The sequence below is a fragment of the Echinops telfairi genome, unplaced genomic scaffold (assembly GCF_000313985.2).
Source record: "Echinops telfairi isolate 266 unplaced genomic scaffold, ASM31398v2 ScPeMD7_40;HRSCAF=151, whole genome shotgun sequence".
In the NCBI taxonomy this organism is placed as follows: Eukaryota; Metazoa; Chordata; class Mammalia; order Afrosoricida; family Tenrecidae; genus Echinops; species Echinops telfairi.
The window spans coordinates 824,332-841,198 of record NW_022103938.1 but is presented as its reverse complement, the minus strand read 5'-3'; the positions used below and the strand labels follow the sequence as shown (position 1 = coordinate 841,198).

The window sequence follows — 16,867 nt, the reverse complement described above, 5'->3', positions numbered from 1 at the left end:
TCAGTGCACAATACTAAAAGTAAATAATTCTTGCTCAGGAAACCACCATTTGCTTCTCTCTTTAAGAGATACAAAGAGATATTCTAGCTCGCCACACCTTGGTGTGAAGTTCATACTGATTACTTGGCCTGATTATGAATGAAGGAGAAGGGAAAACACACTAGATATAAAGACCTCTAGAATAAATCAATAATATCTGCTCTGCATTCCAATCATTTCTTTTAGTCAGCTGACACTTCCTCTAAGATTTCTTTATCAAGAGATCACTCAATTCAAGAAATCACCATTTGGTTTGTGATGCATGGTTACTGAAATTTCATGTCTTAGGAGACAAGAGCAAAACAAGTTATTTTGACTTTGAGTTTTATTTTGACAACAAGGAAAGTCCATTGAAATGGAAGAGAAGAAAAACTAAACCTGACTCCTACTACTGCAATGTCAGCAGTTCAAAACCAGCAGCCACCCCACTGGAGAAAGATGGGACTCCCTACCCCGGTGAAGAGTTTCACTCTGAGAAGCTCTCAGGGGCAGTTCTACCCTGTCTTACAGCATCACTATGAGTTGGCATCTACTCAGTAGCAGTGAGTTTGGTTGGTTTTGAGATGTGAAAGAAGCATTCACCTAGATTTTCTCATTTAATATTCATAACAATTCTAGAAAGGTTCCACTTGAGGTGAGGAAATTTAGCTTCAAAGAGGTTGAGAAAATTACTGAAGGTCACATAGCTAATAAGTACCATAGTATAATAAAAATAGACTCATGACTGTCTGACAGAAACCATTCTTCTTCCATGACCTAATTTTATTGGAAATTTGGGGAGGGGGGCACTGTGTTGGAAGCAGTGTAGTATCCAAAGAAGGAAACATTTTCTGTAATTATATGTAAACCCTAAATACAAGAAAAGCTAGCATCAAAAAGTTCCAGAAGAAGATGAAGGCTACCCCAAGGTCAAAGGCACTAATAGGGAAGGTTGTCAAACCAGTAATGTTCTGATAACGTTTTTCGTTAGGTGCCCTTGAGTCAGTTTCAACATACAGTGACCCTGTGTACAACAGAATGAAACATTGGCTGGTCCTCCATCCACCTCACAATTATTCTTCTGTTTGAGCCCATTGTTGCAGCCAGGAACTGGTCTGTATGATCCCATTTGGGAATGTGTTTCCCTTATTATGTTAATGGGACAAGATTAGTGCAGGGTTTATCTTACATCTTTCTCCTCTGAAATATAAAATATAAAAGAGATTGACAAGCCTGTGAGAGAAGCAGAGATGGAGAAGACACATGAAACTTCATGACAATTGTGTAGGAGCAGAGGCCCAGAGAGACAAGGACCTCCTTCAACAGAGTCCTTTTGAGCTGTCCCTTTGAATTAGGACATCGAGCTTCCGAAACAGTGAGAAAAATACACTTTTCTCTGTGAAAGTCACACACTTGAAGCATTTCTCTTATAACAGTACCAGACAACTAAAACACAGAGTGAGGCATGTCATAATAGATTTAAAGAAACTGCAGTATTTCTAGAGAGATCTCACTAGTAAACCTATCTTTGAAAAGGACACAACTGTCTCTAGTGGTATATTCAAAAGGCAAGAACAACAACGGGTATATGTTATTTTGTGAACAGAAGCTGAAGAAAGAGCAGAACAACTCTATTCCACTTTTATTTTTATTTCCTCTATCAAGAATCATCTTGAATCACTTCTCGGCCTTTTGACTAAGATCAAGTGTAAGAATCATCTTGAAGCTAGCGATAGAAGAGATACCTAAATGTCAAGGGAACTAGATGATATCAAGTTCCAATTTGACATTCAAATATGTTTAAACATGTACAGAATAGAAAAAGCACCAGAACAAAATTAATAGGAAAAAATATGTCAATTTTCAACATGCGCAAGATCGCTTTAGCAAGATAAACTAATTGTAACTCAATGCCTACCCTACTGCACCACCGGGGCTCCTTGATCAATAAAATGGGGGTTGAGAACTCTACTTCGTAAGTCAGCTGTGAGGATTATGAATAAGTAGAATAAAAAGATGACTATACATAAATACCTGGCATGCAGTAGACATTCAATAGAAGGTAACTTCTGTTATTATACATATTACTATAACCAATCTGAGACTGGAGGTAGACTGCATCAGCGTATCTTACTGAAAGATGACTACTCTGCTCATGAGAAAGCACATCTTATGAACTGGTAGACTTTAACAGAAAGCAGCCTAGTTCTCTAGCTGAGCACTCATACCCAGTGGAATGCTAGTTGGAAAATATTTTCAATTTTAATAGGTCTATATGTTCATTTGGGTAGCTGTGCAGACCCAAGTCTGAATATTAAAACACACCTGAAAATAGGGTATAAACCTTGCTTTGGGAGCAAATGGAAAGTCATAATGTTTATCCATGGTTATAAAGTTTCTTTTATAAGCTGGAGGTCTGAAAGACTTATTTCTCCTTAAACACTATTCCTGGACCAATCCTGGATCACCACCAAGCAGATGCCAAAACTTATGATCCAGCCCTCTGAACAGAAACTACAGTGTGCTGGGGATCCTGGGCTGGGCTTGCCTGTTTTGTGTGCCAATGTCATGGGTTGTTGGGGTTTTTTTCCCCATGGGTGCGTGGGAGGGGGGAGGGAGATGGGTGGGAAATTCTTACAGTCTGTGGAGAGGACTGGAGGGGCCAGGCCTAACCATCTCTCACCCCTGGAAGAAGCTGCCAGCCAAGCTCCTGTGGGACCTCCTAGATGGCATGTTAATGCCATTAAAGCCTGTGCTGTCCCCAGAAAGAAAGTCAACAACAACAAAAAAGCAAATGTATAATAACACTAGTACAGATGGCTCAACTGATAAGATATAAGTCAAGCTGGTTCTATGGAATCTGACAAAAGCTGAGGCAAGAAAACGAATTAGGCTAGAGAATCCAGGACCTCAAAAATACCACACACACACACACACACACACTTCTCCACTTCTCTCCCTTCTCTTTCCTGATTTCTATAACTGTTCATTATCGTGCCTTCTGGCCCCCACATTATCTACCAGTCGGGAACTTACTGGTTTCCAATGAAGATAAAGCAAACCAAAAAGAGAAAAAGAAATCAATAAAGCCCTAGGCACAGGCAGTCTTTGTCCCATAATAATCTCTCTCCCGATCTCCTCCCAAGTCTCACTGGTTCTCTTGCAGGGATCTGAAGTCTGCTTTTGGTTGGACCTCCTGTGTGTATCTAGGGCTGATGCTTATTTTTATTAGATTAAGATTTCCAGCCTAGTCCCTCTGTGTAATCCTCACGGCCCTCCCACTTCCAACAGACACAAACACGTACACGTACACGTACTCAAGTATCTGTGTTTCTGTAATTAGGGGGTGTTGGGGTAGATGGGGGAAAGATAAGCAGTGGGAGAGGAGAAGGAGGAAGGCAGGTATAGACGGAGAAAGAAAAAAATGGGTGGGAAAAGAGAAGTGAGAAAGATTGCATCCTCCTCAATAAATGACAGATTTTTTTATTCCTCAAAGGAGGGTGCATGATATATTTTGAAAGTCATTCACTAACAAAGCTACCTACATCTTCTAAATATTTTTACTTACCATTTCATGACTATCCTGAAGCATAAGGAGATGCGAATCTTTGGCGAAGCAGAATTCCAGACTGGAATTCCAGTCCTTTTTCTCCCCGGAGAAGTAATAACAATGGTCACCGTACTTCATCCAGCGGTCTGGGCAGCTGGGACAACTGGCACAAGGGGAGTCGTTGGAGTCTAACAAAGAAGAGGACTTGGTTCACATCTTCCTGGGCCACAGGGTCTTGGCAATTAAACAGCAGATAAAAATGATAGTGCCAGCATCTTCCTTGCCCCACTACTATGCAGATTAAGGTTTACAGAAATGAACCATGTCTGGTTGCAAATGGAGGGATCCAGCTCTGTCACTGGTGGTATCACTGCACTAAGCACGGATGGATTCTGACTCCAGCACGGGGGAGGCCATGTGGACCATCTGGCTGAGGACTGTGAAGAGGGCCCAGGACTTGGATCTTGATGCACCTGCGTTATATGCTCGCGGCCTAATTTGTTCAACTGCATAATGTGCGTGGCTTAAAGCTGGCAAAATCTTTCAGAATGCCCAACCTCCACATGATTCCTGACGATGGTACAATGGACAAGAATGAGAGAGAACAACCTTAGCTAGAATGAAAAGTTTTATCTCTTTATTATCACAGATGCAATGTCTGTTACCATTGAAGATTAGATTTAAAACTCCTGCTTCACCAAAAGAATTTCTTTTAGGGATTATTTTAAGCCTTCCAGAGAGAGAAGGGTATCAGCTACTAAAATGAAAAGTGAACAAACTCTCACTGAACTTTTAAGAAAAAAAAAAACATAGAATCTCATTTCTTTCAGCTGATTTGATTATAGTTCGGTCAAAATGAAAAGAAATCAAATAAGTGCTCCAGGTAATTTCAACTAAGATTCCATAATTCTATTGAAATCACTTTCAGCACAATTTCACAGTGAGCAGGCATGAGCCATTCCACAGTGAAAATGAGAAGAGCCGGAGTTCAAGGGAATTCTGGTTTGGTTTTGCTGGGTTTGGCAAGTTTTCCATCATGGATAGGTGCTTACTACTTCTAAGAATCTCACATTATAAGCATTGAGTTTTGCTTCTTGAAAGTTTCTACCTTACATTAAGTGCATGTTCTACTGTACTAGGTAAACACATATGTAATTTAGACTTGCAGAATACATTTTATACTTTTTCTAGACTCAACTGTTAAAATGTGGAAAATTCGTTTTTTCATGTAAAGTTTTATGAAGACCTGGCATGGGACCAATACAGAATTCCAGGGATTTAGTGATAAATTAGGCACCTCACTGATCTGTATCTTTTTCACACAACTATTCCTTTATCCAGCTTGTATTAAAAAATCCTATCTTCCCTCAGAGTCTCCTTCGGGCACAGGCAGGGCTTGGTTTGAGGCAAGAATCCTGAGCCTCAACTGGGATTCTGCACAGCCTAGTACTAACAGCAATCCCCAGATAACATAGACCAAAGGTAGGATTCTAGGTTAGGAAACAGGAAGAGTCCTTGGGATTCTCCGATTTAAGGAGCTAAAAGAACTAAACCTAGAAAAGTTTGCTTTAGAAATTTGAAAACAGGGGTAGAGGTGGGGGGCACTGAGGAGCAATCAGTGGATGGGCGGGGAGGCTTTAGAGCTGATTGTGATGATGTACACACAGCTCTTTTTAGAAGCGGTTTGACTCTGGAAGTGTCTGATATGTGAATATTTCAAGAAAACAGCTGAAAAGAAAAGAGAAACCAGACTTGACCAATGGTTACTGCGGGTGAAGAGGAAGAGTTGTTTCTTAGGGGACAGCGAGTTTGTTTGAATGGTGGTGAAATCATTTGGAGAGGGATCACAATAATGGCTGTACAACACGAAGAGCACTGAATCATACGTGCAGAAGTTGTTGAATTGGTGAGTGTTTGTTGTATATATTTTGCCAAAATGGAAAAAACATTTACATGAATAAAAATGAGTATGGAGAAAAAGAAAATGTTCTAAAATTGATTGTGGTAAAGATTGTACATCTCTTCTTGACATGGTTGAACTACTGAGTTGTATAATATGTGGATGAAATGTCGATAAAACTATTTTAAAAAAAAGAAGAAAGTGAAACCTACCTAAATGGGAGGGTGGGAGAGAATCAGAATATGTTTATTAAGTTATGATATATGTGTTATGTAACAAGTTAAACACCATCAAATTATCTTTATAGTATCTAATTTTATTATCATGAAACATGATAGAAAGAAAATATTTATGCGATAACCTAAAAGTAAAAAGCAATATATAATACCATAAGCATACTTTGATCAGAATCTACAAGCACCTGGTCTTGCTTTAAAAAAAATTTTTTAAGGGATCAAGTAGAAAGATAATGTTTTGCAAATGACAATGACAACATATGTACAAGTTTACTTGATATAATGGATTTATAGATTGTTATAATAGCTGTAAGAGCCCCCAATAAAATGAGGAAAAAAAAACATTTAATGGGGGGATTTTATAGGACTTGATTTCAATTCTGTTAAGAAAACAAGTATCTATGTAGATGGTAGAAACACATGAAGCTCTACCCGCAAACAGGAAATACATCGTTGTATAAGCACCCTTTCATTGTCATCAAGCCAATTCCTGACTCGTACCAACCCTAAGGCTGCTCTTTTGTTTGGATGCATTTTCATTTGTCAAATGTTCTGTTATGGTATATGGATTATAATACAAAATGGAGACCGTGAAAGATTATAGTTGGTTTCATTTAGCACTTACCCCAGCACAGAATCCACTGGTACAGCAGCACACTCATGAGAATTGCTGTCAGAAGCCCCAGAGCTATTGCCACGTAAGAAAGAGAGGACCTGGGAGAAGGCGCTGCAAGAACAGAAACCAAAGCAAAATCCTGAATCAGTAGAGATGTTGAAGGGGAAAACAGGTCAAGGAAAGGAAATTTGGAATTTGACCCAGTGGGAAATGTGATTAGATTCTTTTCTAGATCTGTCAGGTACTTGCTCTTTAAAGTCCAGGGTAGTCACCCACACCTACTAAGTTAAAAGTATACCTTTGTCTCTTTGTAATTGTGGCTACATGGTTTGATAATGTCGCTTTTGGGAAATCAAATTGATACAATCTTATGGAGAATATTTTGATAAGGTCTACCAAGGGCTAGCAAGAGGCCTACCTGCAGGTACCACCAAGAAGAGGCTGGCCTGATTAATGAAATATATTCTAATTCGCTCTTGATTCTGAACTGTAACCTGTCAGTCCCTAATGAACCCCTTCATCATGAGTAAGGTCTGTGAGTTGTGCGAGTCTCTGCCAACAAATTATCAGAAGTAGCAGAGAAGATCGTGCTGTTGGGGGAACAGCTGGTATCAGATTTGGAAAAATCATTTGGAAAGTGGAGGTGTGGCCTCCACTTTGCAGCTATCAGCCTTCGGCTGTTGCTGCGGCTAATAGCTCATGTCTCCACTAGTGCAGTTAGACAAGGAGGCCTCACCTTGCCATCACACGGTCAACACTTTTTCTTTCTTTATTTTTCTACAATGACATACCTCTCAGAAGTGCTTGGTAAGCTGTTGTCATTGGAAGAGCTAAGGTTTTAGATTAATAGTCAGGGATGAGATAATATTTCACATGAATGCATGTGGCATTTAACCTCTATTTTTTTCACTTTGAATTTAAAGTTTGAGAAAAGATTTCCAAGTCTGAGAACATATTTCCATTTTCGATGTCATAGGTGTATAGTAGGGGAAGTTGGGAGAGATGGAGAGCTATTAACAATGAGTACAAGAAAGAAGAAAATGCTTTAAAATTGATTGTGGTGATGGCTCTTTTTAATAGGATTGAACTATTGCATTGAATTATATGTCAATGGAACTGTTGAAATAAATAAAATTTAAAAAATAAAAAACAAAACAATTTACACCAAGGAGGAATATTTAATGAAATAGAAAAATAAATGTTAATTAGATATATAAAATTAAAAACAGAATCAAAACATAATTACATCTGTGTAATAACCATCATCCAAAAAATTTAGTAAAATGAAAAAAAAATTTTTTGAAAATATTTTTAAAATTTACTTTCAAGAAGTATATATTAAAAGTCTCGGAAAAAAAAAAAAAAGTCTCGGACTAGAGGGTATATAGTAGCACCAGCATATAAACAAATTAAATCATACAACAAAATGTTATTATGAGTAATATTTTATTTTATTTTTTCTTAATGTTCTTATATTTGCTCTCTCATACTTACCATATTTTCTACAATGCTATAGTAATACTTTGGTATTTTTAACAAATTAATGACATTTTTAAAGCTCCTAATCTTTTTTTCTATCTTCAAATAGGACACTTGAAATCTACAGTAGGGCTGAACATTCTGGCAATATATAAAAATGTGTCATTTGCACGGTGTATACATTTTTTTAAATTACACAGAGAAAATAGGAATAGTTTTTCAGGTTCCAATTTATCACCAGTTTTGTGACCTTGAACTTATATACTAAAATGTACATTTCTTTTGACTTAATATTGCCACTCCTTAGAATGTGACACGGATATATTACAAAAAGAAAAAGATGATACAATAAAGATGTCTAATGCTGTTATTATTGATAATAATAAAATTTAAATGCCCAAGACTATTTAAATGATTTTGTAAATTATGCAATGCTTTCAAAGGATATTAATAAAAATATATAATATTAAAATTACACAGCAACACGACAGCTTGTATAAATGAAAAAAATAATAAAGGATGTAAGATTTTTTTAATCATATAAAAATAATTACATAAAATTATGTAGGCCTCTAAACCCAAATTAAATGAGAATCTGGGAGAATTTTTAAATAATTTAATAATTGGTGGCAATTATTTCTTTCATTGTTCTTGAAGTGTTTGTAGTTACTACAAATCTTTGTTCAAAGGCAATTTGCCTAGTTTTAATGTAAAAGCTGAGCAATAAAAGTAAATCTTTGACAGATTTTTGAAGAGCTAACAGATCTAGGCAGTAGCAGTAGCACAACAAATTGGCTTACATGTTGCTTGCGCAAGATCTAGTTTTCAGAGTAAACAAGTGCCTGGGAAGTCTCTCCCTCTGCCTCCTAAGAGTTTTCTATACTAGCACCTAAACATGCTTAAGTCGGGAAACATTCACTGGGCCAGAATGAGAGAAAACCAACCACAAATGTCACCACCTTTAATGCTGTCCTCTTTTAGCAGCTGGCTTGTTATTGAAAGGGATCTGTAATACACTTCATCTGCTCTCCTATGTTTCCATAACCCATGATCAGTAGTATAGCTACCCTGTGCTTTTAAGGGCTCTCGCGCCATCAAGTCATTCTGATGTACAGTATCACGCTATATATAGGCCATGGTAGAACTGTTGTAGGACTGTAACTCTTTACGAAGTAGAAAGCCCAGTGTTTATCCTGCAGAGCTGGCTGGTGGTTTCCAACTGCTGACCTTGCAGTTAGCAGCCTAACGGTAACCGCTACACCACCAGAGCTCCTTTTAAAACCAAGCTCACTGTCATTGAGTCGATGCCAACTCATAGCCACCTTCCAGGGCTCTAGGAAAGGAAGTTATTGGCCATCCACATATAACAATGTCAGGATGAACCTGGAGCTACGATCCTTTGAGAGTCTACTAGCTAAGATTCAAAATCAAATATTAGCGTTGGCGTTTACACTGTTATCTGCCTGTCTCGGGTAGTGTTCTTTCAGGTTTCCAGATAAAAAATAAAGTTGTTGATCTGTTTGCTTTTCATTATCAAATCCCCAGAGTCACAGAGACTACCGCCTGTAGTGTTCTTGTTACCTTTGCCCTGGCACCAACCCTTGGGGGGGAAAGTTGCAGATAGGTAAGTCTGTCTCTTTTCTTACAAAAAAATCTTACCCACTAGCAAAAATAGTCTTTCTCCTTGTTACACAGTCAGGAAAACCGAGATGCCTAGAATTTCAATAGCTGATCCAAGGTCACGCCAAACCTAACTAAAAACATGAACTTCTCCCAACAAAGCCCTTGCTTTAGCTCAGGTGGTTTAATAAAGAATAGCAGCATTGCCCTAGAATAAAGATTGGCTTCATAGAAGTGAATATCAGAAAAGAATTGATCTGGGTACTGAGATCACAGACAGGATCATCAACCAAAATTTCACATTCCTATTCTCGCTGGATGTCAAGATGAACCAAAAGAATTGCCTCAAATTGTCCTGCATCCACACGTCGTCCACCTCACTCACCCTGCGCCTATGCATGCCCACTGTGCACAGCTACTCATGGGCACTTGGTCCACTCACCTCTTCGCTGCTCACCGAAGTCATTCTGCACTTGGGGAGCAGCAGGCGACTCTAAGAAGGAATAGATGGAACTGTCAGTTTGCTCCATCTACTTGCTGCCTTTCGCATTCAGTTGAGAGAGCAAAAGTATGAGAGTGGAGAGATAAGGATCCGTGAGAAAACAGCTCAATCTCTAAACTGCTAGCAGGAAACTTAAAGGTTGTTTTGTGTTTAAAAAAAAAAAGCGACAGCTCTCTAATCCAACATGACAAAAACAGAAGTAATATTTCAGGAAATGGTTCAACTAGAGGAATTAATATTGTAAAGTGTAATATTTTTGCCCATACACTTTTGCAGATGCACAATAAATACATATTAAGTTGATTTCCCATCTGGCCTGATCCTGAAAATTCTCTTAAATCCAGCTATCTTGATTATGAAAAATGAAATAAAAAATAAGTGTCATTCTTAGTTGTGATTTATCATAGATTTTTGTCTCTATTTTGTTTCCTTCTGAGAAAACAGATGCGTACCCAATGGCCTGATTTCATTGTCTCTTGGACCTTTTGAGTAGATAGAGAGAGAGAATTCTGGGAAATGCGGTATTTCATCCTTGGAGACGGAAGACACTTCTCTCTCTCTGCCACTCCCTGGGAAACACTGCAGCTGACAAGACACATGGAACTATCCCAGTGCCCAGAGCTGGAGAAGCCACATGGACCTACCCTGATGCAACCAGACCTCTGAAGCCGGAGAAGCCACATAGAGACCCCTGCCAGCACTGAGATGCTTACAATGCCACAGAGCAGTTGGCGGTTTTGAACTGTTGAACTGTTTGAACTGTTGTAGTGGTTAGCATAATACACTACACCACCAGAGTCAAGACAACTATAAAGTGGAACAAATTATACAAATATATGCAAAATGTTAATAATTTACTTCTAGTATATAAAGGGTTAATAAACATAAGGTAAGGGGAATGAAACTTTGAGAATAGCTAAGATCCTCAAGAGAAAGCATGTACACACGGAAGACATAATATAGCCCACAAAGACTAAGTTCTACATCCTGCTTTGCTGATTGATGGCTGGGATCTTGTCCTAGGGAAAAATCATCTCAAGATTGATAACAGTGGTGGGAAACAAAATTTTATTTGGCATATTCATAAAGGAGAAGAGAGGGATGGGAAAAGGAATGGCACACCATCAAAGCTAAGTCTGACTAAACCCAGAAAGTCATTCATATTTTTGTTCTTTTTATACAGAGTTGGTAGTGGTTTGGTTTTTGGGGGTTTTTTATGTGAACTATCTTTATAACTTCAGTGCTCTGTACACAGCTCAGCAAATATTTCTTGAATTGAATTTTTTAAAACCATTTTATTGGGGCTCATACAATTCTTATCACAATCCACACATACATCAATTGCGTAAAGCACACTTATACATTCGTTGCCCTCATCATTCTCAAAACTTGCTTTCCCGCTTGGGTTCCTGGAATCAGCTCCTCATTTTCCTTTTTCCCCTCCCCCTCCCTCCCCGCTCCCCCCTCCCTCATGAACCCTTAATATTTTATAAATTATTATTTTATCTTATCTTACACTGCCCGGCGTCTCCCTTCACCCACTTTTCTGTTGCCCACCCCCCAGGGAGTAGGTTATATGTAGATCCTTGTGATTGGTTCCCCCTTTCTACCCCCCTTCCCGCCTAGTATCACCACTCTCACCACTGGTCCTGAGGGGTTCATCTGTCCTGGATTCCCTGTGCTTCCAGTTCCCATCTGTACTGCTGTGCATCCTCTGGTCTGACCAGGTTTGCATGGAAGAACTGGGATCATGATAGTGGGGGGGAAGAAAGTATTTAAGAATTAGAGGAAGGTTGTGAGTTTCATTATTGCTACACTGAGTGACTCAGCTCCTCCCCACTACCCCTCTGCAAGGGATGTCCAGTTGTCTACAGATGGGCATTGGGTCCCGATCACGTGCTCCCCTCATTCACGATGATATGATTTTTTTCTCCCCGCCTTTGGTGCTTGAAACCTGGTCCCCTCAGCCCTTCATGATCACACATGTTGGTGTGCTGCTTCCAAGTGGGCTTTGTTGCTTCTGGGCTAGATGGCCGCTTGTTTACTTTCAAGCCTTTAAGACCCCAGATGCTATATCTCTTGATAGCCGGGTACCATCAGCCTTCTTCACCACACTTACTTATACATACATTCATCTACAGCGTTTATATGGGGAAGGTGATCACACAATGATGGTTTTTGTTCTTTGGTGTCTGCTACCTGATCCCTTCAACACCTCGTGATCACACAGGCTTGTGTGCTTCTTCTCTGTGGGCTTTGTTCTTAAGATAGATGAGATAAATATAAATTGTAACTTTTGCTGGAGGAGTAGGGAGCTTTAGAACTGATTGTGATAAGATATATACAACTGGTTTTAAAAGCAGTTTAGCTATGGAAGTGTATGATACGTTAATACACTTAATGTCAAGAAAACAGCTTAAAAAAAAACAACGACCAATGGTTACCATGGGTGAACGAAGAAGACTTGTTGCAAAGGACGCATTGAGGTTATGTTGATGGTGGTGGAATAATTTGGAACAGGATATCAATGCTGGTTGTACAACACAGAGTATAATCGGTAGCACTAAATTATACATGCAGATGTTGAATTGGAGAATGTTTTGTTATGTATATTTTTGACACAATTTTTCAAAGGTTATATGAATCACAATGAGTACAAGAAATAAGACAATGTTCTAGAATTGATTGTGGTGATAATTGTACAACTCTTCTAGATATGATTGAATTATTGGATTGTATGATATGTAGATAAAGTGCCAATAAAACAGTTACCAAATAAATAATAAACCGTAACTTTGCCAAGCCATTGTCAACTGTTTTATGACAAAGACAGTCAGGAGGGATCTTGAGTTAAATCCATTAGGCCAGAATTGGGGAAGACAAAGGAGAGGGCTCTCTTCTATTTGCATATCCAGGTCTTGAAGGGGAATTTCCTAATGTCTACCTTTATCCTTTTGTGTATGTTCCTCCTTCACCTACCATATATACTCGAGTAGTAGCAGACCCAAATATAAGCCAAGGCACCTAATTTTACCACCAAAAAACTGGGAAAATTTATTGACTTGAGTATAAGCCTAGGGTGGGAAATGCAGCAACTACTGATAAATTTCAAAATAAAAATAGATACCATTAAAATTACATTAATTGAGGCATTAGTAGGTTAAATGTTTTTTTTTTCTTCTTCTTCTTTTTCTTCTTTTTTTTTGGTTAAATGTTTTTGAATATTTATTTCAAAGAAAAATAGTAAATGAGCTCTGTAAGTGGAAAAGAGGGTCAACAAAAACAATATGGTATCAACAATATACTTGCTGTGTTACTGCTTACACTGCTTTACTGCATATACACAGCACAGTTTGTATAGTTTGAGGCCTAATGCAGGCTGATGATATTCTAGAATGTGATGACATGACGGTTTGCATAGAGCAGCCTGTGTTAGGGCTCAGAATGTACATGCTGCATTGTGTATGCACTGCATTACTGCATGTGTTGCATTAGCACGTCCAACAGTAATACAGCACATGCAGTAACAGTGCATACACAACGCAGCATATATATTATGAGCCCTAACACAGGCTGCTCTATGCAAGCATTGTCAACACTGGGTCCAGACAGGGTTTAATAAGAAAACAAAAAATAAAATATAGCAGACTAAGAACTGTAAATAAACATACTGTATAGCCAAGACCAGAAATATACCAGTACTTGTATTCAGCAATGCTTGGGTGGAGCAAGGGGGCGTGACCAAGCAGAGGTAAGACTGTAAAGGCTATGTCATTGGTCACAGCCCTGGAGAAGAGTGGGAGAAGAAGAGCTGCCACATCCGACAAGGATCCTGACAAGGATGCGGTGCGCCCCAGGTACCAGCACACAGAAGCAGGCAGGTTCTTGCCCAGTACTGCACAGATAGCGCAGAGGCTGCCGGCATGCAGAAGAAAAGAAGAGTGGTGATATCAGCAGTCATCAGATCAACAACAGAGGCTTCAGGCACCCACAGATGAGCAGGAGATACCAGTGATACCAGATACCACACTACATTAGAGAACAGGTAAGTGGGACCCTCACTCGAGTATAAGCCAAGGGAAGCTTTTTCAGCATAAAAAAATGTGCTGGAAAACTCAGCTTATCCATGAGTATATATGATATCTAGTCTTTGTCTATGTTCCTGTCTATTCAATGTCTATGTTCCTCTTACATCTATCTTTCCCCTAAGTATCCTGCCCTCCTGGATTACCAAGGAGATTGCTCAGGACTACTGCCCTTTCTTGTCTCCCGGGCTTCACTTTAGCAGCTTGGTGGTCAGAAAATGAACGTGGGGACTCAAGCTAGCATTTGGACTGATTTTGAGGTTTAGCATGAAACCAGGGCTCTCTCAGGATGCCTTTGCTTTTAGGCACCAACTTAAGCTTAAAAGCTGGTAAGCAACCATCTAAGGCACAACTATTGGCCTCTCTATGTCTGGGGGAAAGAATACTGATAAAAACTGAAGATACATGAAAACAATTGTCTCAATGCCCTGATGATCCGTATTAACATCATTCTCCAACCAGAAGAACTAGATGCTGCCTGGCTACCACTATCAACTGCTGTGAAAAGGGTCGCAAAAGAAGGCCCAGCTTAGAGTGGAAGAAAAATGTAGAACGAAACTCAAAATCATAACATTTACATTTTTTCTTAAGCCAAGGTTTACTCATCAGATAGAGACTGGTGGGACCCTCGAGATTAGGGTCCTTGGCAAACCACTAGTTCTGTAAATAAGCTCTCCCACCCCTGGCTAATTTTCAGCCAAACAATAGACAAGTCTACAGGAAGAATAAAACTTGGTAGGCAGTGTTAGAGGAAACCAGCCTCTAACAACCGAAGGGTCAGTAGGCTCAATTGTACGATTATAATATATAAAGATCATAGTTTTCATATGTATATAATATATAAAGACAATAGTCATAGAGAACAGGAAAGATAGGAGAGAGAGAGTATAATAAAGGAGTCAGACACATTTATGGGAGCATGCTCACCTCAGCCCCTGTTCATGTTCCATGTGGAACTGGGAGAAGAGAGAGCTTCTTTACTATCTTGGGATATTTATAAGTAGCCCTAAGGAATGCATATTCAGTAGCTATATACATCACGAGGTGGGTGGTAACTACATTAAGGTCCCTGAGCTCACAGGTGAGAAAAACTAATACCTGTATTGGAGGAAGGTATGGGGGGTGGGGGGGTTCAGTAACACAGTGGGAGGAGATAGCAAAAGGATGTCTGCTTCTCTAGGAAGATAAAATCAACCACATGCTCACTTTAAGGCAGCATAGCTATTAGGGGAGAATCTGTGGAAGTGATATTTAAAGCAGGATAATGTACTTGGACTTGATCTCGAACTTAACCAAAGTGGAGGCTTTCCTACCGTGGAGTACTAGCTTTCCAGATTCCCTCTATTATAAGTTAGGGAATATAGTCCTCATTATATTTTCCTCAGTGTTAGTTTCTCACAAGGCAGGACAGGCACATCTTAGGATAACCAACCATTGGAGATTGAAAGGGGCGCACATACCTTAGGACAAAGTTCAGAAAAGGGAAGCAAGGAGGAATGGAAACAAGAACCACGGGAAGGAAGTGAAATAGGGACATTTTGGTGTGCGGATTGCAGTCAGTGAAATGAAACAAAGTGTGTATGTGTTGTTAAATGGAAGATTCGTAGGCTCTGTAAACCTTCACTCAATGCAAAATAAAAAGAAAGGAGAGTGTTACATTGCCCCACACAGAAAAGCTGAACACTCTCGGCAATAATTCCCATTCCCTCTTTCTCCAGATCCTGGTAACCATTTACAAACTTTTATCTCTAAAAAAATAAAGCTAGCTAACTAAATAAAAAGAGCAGGTACAGAGAGAACAGAGAGGAGAAACACCGGAAACATATTATTAAAAGACTACCGTTCTGCTTCTAACTATGACAGTAATATGGTTGCCCTCTTCCAGGCAAAATACAGGAAGCAAGTGTTTGGGGACATGCAACGAAACAGAGCAGAGTTTCACTTGAGAGACGTGAGACACACAAAGGTGAGTCCAAAGATCATCTGGCTTTTAAGCTGAGCCAATTTCTGGCACAAAGCAGGAATATGGACTCGAAGCAGAGGGCAATACTACAGGGTGCCTCAGACAAAGACGGAAAGTGTTGAGCGATATAAATGGGTGGGATTTTCAAGAGAGAGTAACTGACAAGAAAGAGATACACAGAGAACTACCCAGAAGACCATGTGGTACCATTAAATAAGGTTTACACAATTGATGTGTGTATGGATTGGGATAACAGTTGTATGAGCCCCTAATAAAATGTTAAAAAAATAATAATTAAAAAAAATAAGGAGGTACACACACATACACAGAAATAAACCACAGCGTTGGGGCATGTCAGAATGGCATAGGGTGCACCCTCATGAACAGATCAGTAAAGATATGAGTGCTATAGCAAAGCATGGTGAAGAAACTAGATGGTGCTACTATCAGAAAGAATAGTGTCTAGGGTCTTAAAGACTGTGTAAAGCAAGTAGCCATGTAAGTGAATTATCAACTAAATCCACATGGAAGAAGCACACATCCTATGGTACCCAAGGATTGGAAATAATATAATCCAAATCTAAAGGAGGGAATGGTATCAGAGTTTAAATTGTGAATGTCTGGTTTTCAGAAGGCTATGGGTGACAGTGGAAGTCCAAAATCTATTTGCAGCATCCACATATGGATTCAACCTCCTGTAAATTCCCTCTGATCATAATTGAGGGATGTGAGTAGCCCCATTATTTGACAGAAAGCATTGTAAACATATTCTGGCGAACATAGTCATGTTAAAATTTAATATCTTTTCATTTGATCTCCCTTTTGACTCATTTAAAGCTATTTCAGTTTGGGAGAATTTTTTAATCATTTTATTAGGGGCTCATATAACTCTTATTTT

At 39.1% G+C, this 16,867-nt stretch overlaps 1 protein-coding gene across 3 annotated transcripts in view; it reads right to left on the bottom strand.

Annotated features, from left to right (window-relative positions):
* The window catches only part of KLRG1 (killer cell lectin like receptor G1), a 46,355-nt gene that overhangs the window by 8,881 nt on the left and 20,607 nt on the right, over positions 1-16,867 (bottom strand). Inside the window, exons 2-4 of one of the 3 annotated variants that reach the window (XM_045290514.1) lie at positions 9,862-9,912; positions 6,330-6,431; positions 3,587-3,756 (exon numbers count right to left, since the gene is read on the bottom strand). In XM_045290514.1, coding sequence (XP_045146449.1) covers positions 3,587-3,756; positions 6,330-6,366 — 207 coding nt within the window. In that variant the 5' untranslated portion in view covers positions 6,367-6,431; positions 9,862-9,912. Of the gene's footprint in view, positions 1-3,586; positions 3,757-6,329; positions 6,432-9,861; positions 9,950-16,867 lie in introns of those variants that run through there. The other 2 variants (XM_004717437.2, XM_045290515.1) reach the window with 2 other exon arrangements.